This window comes from Bufo bufo, chromosome 3, assembly GCF_905171765.1.
Source record: "Bufo bufo chromosome 3, aBufBuf1.1, whole genome shotgun sequence".
NCBI classification, from domain to species: Eukaryota; Metazoa; Chordata; class Amphibia; order Anura; family Bufonidae; genus Bufo; species Bufo bufo.
In genome coordinates, this window is record NC_053391.1 from 310830482 (window position 1) to 310838962 (window position 8481).

General features: G+C 45.1%; 1 protein-coding gene across 1 annotated transcript; it reads right to left on the minus strand.

Moving 5' to 3' along the window:
- Positions 1-478: 478 nt before the first annotated feature.
- On the minus strand, positions 479-8347 carry GPATCH3 (G-patch domain containing 3). Its single transcript, XM_040424257.1, has 7 exons — positions 7872-8347; positions 5283-5701; positions 3881-4055; positions 3447-3625; positions 1812-1939; positions 1296-1658; positions 479-766 (listed from the first exon to the last, which is right to left on the minus strand). The coding sequence occupies exons 1-6, from the start codon at positions 8278-8280 to the stop codon at positions 1487-1489; spliced, it is 1482 nt and encodes a 493-aa protein (XP_040280191.1). The 5' UTR covers positions 8281-8347; the 3' UTR covers positions 479-766; positions 1296-1486.
- Positions 8348-8481: the final 134 nt, after the last annotated feature.

Here is an 8481-nt window from a genome sequence, read left to right on the forward strand (position 1 = left end):
TGAAACATAATCTTTAAAGTGTATCTGTCGGCATAAGGACAGGTCCGCTATACTATTAGACCAAATGGCATAAATAATGGCCTAATAACCTGTTACCACTTCTGACTTGTTTCTTCTAGTTAACACTTATATTCCTCTGTCTTCTGTTTAAAGAGGACCTTTCATGAGTCCAGACTTTATAAACTAAGTATCAGGGTATGTAGGGCACACAGCAGGGATCTAATAGCACTTACAATTTTTTAGGGGCACCGCTCCGTGGGCGTCTCCTTCTCCCTGGCTGTGACGCTCTCCGTTGTGATTTGACAGCTCACAGCCAGAGAGAAGGAGATGCCCATTGAGAAACAGGGCAGTCTCCTCCTCCCTGTACCGATGCGAAAATTAGCATACAGGGCGGGAGAATTTAATGGGGGCCACAGCGGGCGAACGGAGCGGCGCCCAGAAAAAATAGTAAGTGCTATTAGATCCCCGCTGTATGTCCTACATACTCTGACACTTCGTTAATAAAGTCTGGACCCATGAAAGGTCCACTTTAAGCAAAAATCCTGGGCATCTTTTCCAATAACTCGGTGTTGTTTCAGTCCTCTGTTATCCCTCCTAGAAAACTAGAAATGAATTGACAGGGTGTTCCCATTTGCCTAGTCAAAGGGGTGTGTCCATACACATGGTAACATGTAGTTGTCAATGTCTTCATAGGTCTCACGGAGTAACAGAACTCTAGAATGCACACTTCCTGTAGGAATACAGTAGATGGTCCAGAATTGTAAGGCTACTTTCACACTAGCGTTCGGAGCGGATCCGTCTGATGTTTCATCAGACGGATCCGCTCCGATAATGCAGACGTTCGCATCCGTTCAGAACGGATCCGTCTGCATTAAAACTTAGAAAATTTTCTAAGTGTGAAAGTAGCCTGAGCGGATCCGTTCAGACTTTACATTGAAAGTCAATGGGGAACGGATCCGCTTGAAGATTGAGCCATATTGTGTCATCTTCCATCGGATCCGTCCCCATTGACTTACATTGTAAGTGTGGACGGATCCGCTCGCCTCCGCACGGCCAGGCGGACACCCGAACGCTGCAAGCAGCGTTCAGCTGTCCGCCTGGCCGTGCGGAGGCGAGCGGAGCGGAGGCTGAACGCCGCCAGACTGATGCAGTCTGAGCGGATCCGCATCCATTCAGACTGCATCAGGGCTGGACGGAAGCGTTCTGCTCCGCTCGTGAGCCCCTTCAAACGGAGCTCACGAGCGGACAGCAGAACGCTAGTGTGAAAGAAGCCTTAGTTAGTTACTAAAACAGACATGTCAGGAGAGTTCATAGATCCTCTTTAAAATAGCAGCAAAGATAGAGAACAGCGAACTCATGACAATATGAGTCCCTTGTATTCATAAGGTGAGCGCTGCCAACCTCCCACGATCTACATGGATTGTTCTGAGGACATCAGAACTTTGGTGGTGAGCAATTTATATAGCTGCTGTTAACCAAATAGCACTCATTGTCCAGCACTCATCCGATTGTTCCGGTGTTTCAGGGTTGCAGAAGGTTGGCGACGCAATAATGTGTCCCCCATGTCTTCTTCTTGTGGCTCATCATACACTGTGGAGATGTAATGCCTTGGTTTCTTCTGTTTTGGACAGAAAGTTGACAGTTTTTCCCCGTGATACCTATCAAAACAGTAACCAAAAATTACAAGCTAAAAATCAGCAATCCGTTCTCAATTAAATATTTGATTAAAGTGCATTAGGGAGAGGGGGAAGTAAAGGGGAGGGGGGGTTAATGGACATATCAATTATTAGTTTACTAAACTAGACTCTTACCCAAAGCCATATTTGCATTTTGGATGCTGTCCTTCATTCTCCAATGCCTCTGGCATTCCTGCTCCACTTGAACCGAGTCCTTCTCCATCAGTCCAGCCTTGACGCTCCATTAACTTTCGCCCAACTCCCTGAAAATAGAACGTAAGTAAGCCAATTTATATCTGCTGTTCACCAATCAAACAGTGCTGGAGTAAGGATTTATAGGTGTCTCAGGACCATGTTCACCTGCATAAACCATTTCTTAGTGCCCCACTGCATGCTAAATAAAAAAATAAAATGGGTATAACTCTTTTTTGGAGTATTGGATTGTGGTGAATATCACCTTGGTGGCCCTAGTTCAACTTTTCACTGTGTATTCAATTACCCCTTAATTCCAAATTTTTGTTCCCTGTAAAGCCTACTTTTACCTGTGCTTAAAATAAGTTTGCTAGGCATGGTCCCGACGGAGGACGCAGAAGCACGCTGCGTGCAAGGTCAGATTACTGACAGCCAGGGACTGTAAGTAAATGATTAAAGCCAGGTCCTCCCCAGCAGCTGATAACAGTGCCTGGGCTGTGTGCACTTCTCCCTGTCCCTGCGCTTGGCAGACGCTCCCTCACTCAGCAGAGCTGGAGAATGCAGAGTCGAATCAGCGCAGACCAGGGAAGGGAGATCTGCCATCTGCTCAGTGTATAAATGAAAGCAACATGTGGTAAGAGGACCCCTTTGTGCTGCAGAAGATTAACTCTTTAGGGGGAGGGCTCTGGTTACTGACACTTTTGGGGGGCTATTGTTACTGGCTAGTGAGGGCAGGCGGGATTAGCCTCAGGGTGAGGGCAGTGGCGGCCATCTTAACTGAATAGTGAGATTGCATTTTTATGCAGACTGGTTGCTAAAGGCTGAATCTTATTAAATATGGGGTAAGTCAGTCTAATAGTAACTGATACTGGAATATCATGTTATTAGTAACTACATATATGAAAATTGAAATTAGGGTCTAAGTGTGACAGTTATCCTTTAAGCTGCTTTTACATCAGAACTTATTTACGTTCTTCTACTTTGTATATAGGAGCAGAAGAACGAAAATAACAGAAGTGCTGGGTCGTGCACATAACTGACAGGAACAAAACCTAACAGATCCCATTGACCATAATGGAATCCGTTCGGTTTTTGTTCTGGAGAACATTTTTTTTTAGCAGAGAAAAAAAGTCCTGCGTGGAGAACTTTTATCTATGCCATGTTTGTGACGGAAACACCGAACGGAGCTTCCAACGTAGATGTGAAAGGAGCCTTAGGGCTCTTTCACATGAGTGGATGCCGTGCGGGTAATCCGCTGCGTGAAAGAGAGCCAAGCCCCGCTCTGGACAGCAGAGAAACGGAGCAGTAACATGATTGATAATGCTCTTTGCCTCTCTGATCTTTTTACTACAAAATCACAGTGTGATAAAGTTGTCATCGTGATTTTGTAGTAAAACGATCAGAGAGGCACGGAGCGTTATCAATCACGTTACTGCTCCGTGTCTATGCTGTCCGGAACGTGGCTTGACTCTTGTGTAAAAGAGCCCTTAGGGCCTGTTTATATGGGCCGATCACACATGCAGTTTTTAGAGTGGATCATTCCAGCATTATTCATCACATGGGGAAGCTAATTCCCACCTTTGTATACCGTTCAAAGCCACCCAGATCAAGTCTCTGCCCAGCTGTGTCCAGTCCTTCTCGCCTTCTTGTCTCAACTCGCATCTTCATAAAATCTTTGGCATCCTTATCTCCAGTACCAGGCTCATAATACTCACTCATGTCCACATCCCAATCATCAGCCGTCTGTTCATCAAAATCTGGAAAGATGAACAAAAAGAAAATCGAAGGGGGTTACTACTGGCAACAAGGACACGTCTAATAAATCTGCCCCAATTTGCTGAAGGCCAAACTGTAACACCAACCTTTGCTGCTCTTTTTTAGGTTGGCAATGGAAGGTCTGTATGGAATCATTTTAATAGTATATGTAGACCGGATTTAGGAGGCCACGAGGTAGATATATATATATATATATATATAAAGAAAATGTATGTAGTTCAGGGCACACGACTTACCACCCTCCTGCTCCTGCCATAGCTGGGCATCTGTGTAGAACACCAGTCCTGATCCACCCTTCTCCCATTTTAGCTCAATTTCTTCCTCATACAGCCGTTCTTTTGACCGCTCTTGTGAAGTGACATCTTCATGTAAGGCTTCATGTCGCTCCCACTCTTCGCAAGTATCGTTATCCTTCAAAAGACAAAAACAAAAAGTTTACAAAAGATCTTCTCATGTGACAGAGAGATGTCAAGTCTCTGACCTCTACTGATTTTCAGAAGGGACCTATCGAATGCTACAACCTTTGAAACTCCTGTTAATTCTAAATACCAGTAACTGAGGAGGAGTAAGTGACGTCCTGACAGACCTAGCCTATCCATGTACCACATTTCCCTGCAGGGACGGCTGTATGGGAAATTTATGGCTGAACAAAAAAAATAAAAAATAATAATCTAGTTCTCATATATGAACCTTAAAGGGAATCTGTCACCTCCCTATCCAACTGTTTGCATAGACACATACCTCCGCGTTGTTTGTCTTTTGTTCATTTGAAGCTCCGTCCCCAAGTTATGATACTTTTCCTAATATGCACATCAGGCCAATGGCATATTGAGGGTGTCACCACTGCTCTGTTACAACCAAGCTCCTCTCCTTACTGTGGCCAGCCAATCCTATCCTGCTTTGATGGACAGGGCCAGGCAGTAGGAAAGTAGCCAGGGAAGAGCAGAGCTTGGGTGAAACAAGAGCAATGGTGATGCCCTCATTGCACCAAAGGACTAATTTGCATATTAAGAAAAAGTAGGACTCTGGAATGGAGCCTCGGATTCATTCATTCCATTCACCCAACCGTATTTTCTGTCCCCATCCGATCTGCATATGTTGCAGACCCATTCATCCATATGTCATCTGTTCTGCGGCCCCACAGATTTGTTTTGCAGACAAGAATAGGCATTTATAACATACAGCAGAAATTGCGGGACTGAAAAATGCAGCCGGTATCAGTGTTTTGCAGACCGCAATGTGAATGGGGCCTAACGAAAGAAAAACTGTTTTAATCTGATGAACCACAGCTTTGTGTCTGAGCAAACAGTCTAACAGGGAGGTCGCTGGTGACAGGTTCTCTTAAGAGTTTGAGCTCTGGGACCTTCACAATCAGCACAATGAAGGGGCAGCTACTAAACAAGAAAGTGATCGGCCGCACCTTTAAACAGGAGAATTATTGAAAAGAAAAACATGGTTTTATCCCAAAATGAGTAAAATATGATAATTAAAAAAGATGATTTTTAAACTGCAAAGCCAAGCCCTGTCTCTAGCATGGCACCGAAAGATCAAAGATACATGAGTGTCTATCTCTTATTAAAACAAATGGAAAAATGAATATGCCACATGCGGGACCTGCCCCAGCCATCCAGGACTTACATCTTCAGAGTGGGACTTCTCCTCAGTGTCATTCTCTTCTTGAGGAAGGTCCGATTCAGACACATTTGATCCAAGTCTGCCTCCTTCACTGATCTCATGTCCATTAGCAGTGTAGACACCCTCCTCTTTTTCAGAGGTCTCTGTTCCAGTATAAACATAGGGAACACTGCTGTAACGCCGCACTGAACGACGAAACTTCAGACCCAGTCGCGTTATGAGCTTAGGTGGCAAGCGGCACGATCGAATTAGCTGCAAGAATACACCTACGGGGGTACCAACATTTCCTTGTGGCATGAGCGCAGGAGGATTAAGCTCTGGCATTCTGAGCAGCTCTGCCGATGTTACATGCTTCTCTGCGTCCACAGAACATCGGGGTCCCAACAATTCACGTCGAGTCTTGTAGGGGAAGTCCTGGGGGTCTGAAGAAAAAAGACAATTAAAGGGGTTGTCCAACACAGCAGTCCACAGGAGGAGGCTAAACTCACCTGCTAACGGTCTTTCCGATCCAGCGTTGTGGGTCTGGTCCCTGTCAGACCAGAAGTAATGATGTCACATCTGTTGTTCACATGACCACCATTCAAGCACTAGTGACTACAACGTCATTCTTTGTTTTTACTGCCATGTCTTTTGTAGTAACCACTTGAATTCTCCTTGTAATAATTCTGGAGCATCTATTCTTGACTCTATGTTGTGCCATTCCTCTGTTATTTCTACCAGAAGTACCAGCTTGCAGTAAAGGTACAGATGGGTGTTACCAGTTGGGAGTGTGTCTCTGCACAGTCTGAAACCAGCAGCACTGATTGGACAGAGTCAGACACATCCGCTAATGGTAAAACCCAACAGTACCTTTACTGCAGACTGCTGGTAATGCATTTGTAAGCCTGACACACCTGCTTTAAAAGCTTCATGCATTCCCCATGTAATAACAATTCTGGAGCATCTATTCTTATGTCTCTATGTTGTGCCATTCCTTTATTATTTCTACTAGAAGTTATGAATGAATTGCTAGCAGTCTACAGTAAGGGTACAGAGGGGAGGTAACAAGTTGGGGGTGTGTGCCTGCACAAACTGACTCTATCCAATCAGTGCTGCCATTTCAGTCTGTGCAGGTACACCCCCCCAACTTGTTACCTTCCCTCTGTACCCTTACTGCAGACTGCTGGCAATTCATTCATAACTTCTAGTAGAAATAATAAAGGAACGGCACAACATAAAGCCATAAGAATAGATGCTCCAGAATTGTTACATGGGGAATGCATGAAGCTATTAATACAGGCGTGTCAGGAACGGTGACAGGTCCTCTTTAAGGCCTGCCTACTCCCCTATAAATTTTACAAAGTGTAATGTGCATGTAAAAAAAAAAATACAATGAAAACAGGCAGGAATGATGTTAAAAAATAAATAAATAACGCACCGGTTCAAACCGAGCACCGCTTTTCTGATCCTCCCAGCTGGGCTTTATTTACGTGCCCCTTAACCACATGTGACGGCTGCTGCCTTTCACTGATGTCAGGGTTCTCATGCTGTACACCACTGAGGCTAGAGGTTGTCTGCAGCCATCTTGTGTGGTACCTGGGCACGTCATCACTGCAGCCAAGAAGGTAATTTCATGAGAAACGGTGCGGCAGTGCTGAAGCAGCAGAGGGGATTGGACTGGCACGTCTAAGTTCTTTTATTAGTTTAACATCACCACCATTTCAACTCGGACAACCCTGATTGAAGTCGGGAAGGAATTTGTTACCCCCTAAAATGAAGAAAATTGGTTTTGACCTCATGATGGTTTTTAGCCTTCCTCTGGAGGATTACATGCCTCTTTTAACACATTCATTTCAACCTGCAGTGCAGTTTTCTAAATTAGAGAAATCACTAATTCCCACGATGCCGAGTTTAGTCATCTGCAGCCATCTTGTGCATGGGAGAGTGGCTTCACTAGATTTACAAAAGACAGCGCAAAACTTGAAAGAATGATGTATACGGTAAATAGGGGGCATATACCGGTATACAGTAGCACTACAGTGACCAACATGGAGTGATGTGTGGACTCTAGGAGCTCTGTAGAATCTCTAGGGGGATTTATGGCACCCCCAATTTTTGACCTGATCCTGAGGCTGCTGAGGATTCGTACCTTTGAGCTCACGCACATTCTGGGGGGGGATTTCACCCTATGCATTGCAACAGGCGAAATCTGCTATAACTTTTTGTAAAAGGCTATATGTTAGAATGAGCGAGATTGTGTTTTCAAATTCGGCGTACAAGGTTCGGGTTATCTAAGAATTTTGTTATGGATTCCGCTACCACGGACTATAAGTTATGGTCCGTGGTAGCGGAATCCATGACGGAATTCTTAGATAACCCGAACCTTGTACGCTGAACTTGAAAAGCTGTATGTATTTGATAAGCATGCCTCAATAAACGAATGCCCTAGAAATGACTTCTTGTATGGTCATTGTCTGTGGTGAATTACATTACAGGAATACAACCATGCACACTGTTCCATCTGTTTGCACTGGCTCCTTGTGAATCAATGGCTCCAATGATGTCATCTCACAACCCAATGACGTCAGTGCAGTGTGCAGCCTCCTCACATACCCTCGTCTGGAGTATCCCGCACTCTGTGGATAAGGCACCTCCCGGGTACTTGATTTCCCGCTGGGTCCACCCATGGCATCCCATGATACATCCTCATGAAGCTCTCTGCCCTCTCCGGCCTGACTGTAACCGGACAGCAGCAGGTGGTACATTTCTCAGCCTCCGGTCCCCTCCGCTCCGGTCGGTGACGATAGTGAAAACACACGAAGCCATCGCTTTCTGTAAACTGACTGAAATAATGTCGCATATGAGAGGAACGGAACGTGTGGGGTATTCCACTGACTACAAAAAGTACCGGAGAACAGGCTTCCTCCATTTTCCCGTTTAGAGTCATGTGACTATCCGCCATCTTGGTGGTGGTAGAAAATTGTCGCCATGTTGGTTGGGGAAGACTAGCACGTTTAACCATTTTAATGAAATGCGATCACGTTATAACCCGCCATCTCACTGACTAGCCTTCTAAAGTAATGATGTCACATCTGTTATTCACATGACCACTCCGCCAATCACTGGCCGCGAATACGTGACACAGTTAGTCATCCTTACAAGCGCCTCTAAATACATAGACTGCGCCCATAGAACTTTCCAGAGCTGCTTTCTCATTGGGCAG

What these genes read in the sequence shown, in the direction of transcription:
- GPATCH3 (XM_040424257.1), bottom strand. Translation starts at nt 8,280, where the DNA reads ATGGTTAAACGTGCTAGTCTTCCCCAACCAACATGGCGACAATTTTCT. An exon ending in ATGGCAGGAGCAGGAGGGTG is followed by an intron (nt 3,626 to 3,880) that starts GTAAGTCGTGTG and finishes TCATCTTTCCAG; the next exon opens with ATTTTGATGAACAGACGGCT. An exon ending in GCTTTGAACGGTATACAAAG is followed by an intron (nt 1,940 to 3,446) that starts GTGGGAATTAGC and finishes TTCTATTTTCAG; the next exon opens with GGAGTTGGGCGAAAGTTAAT.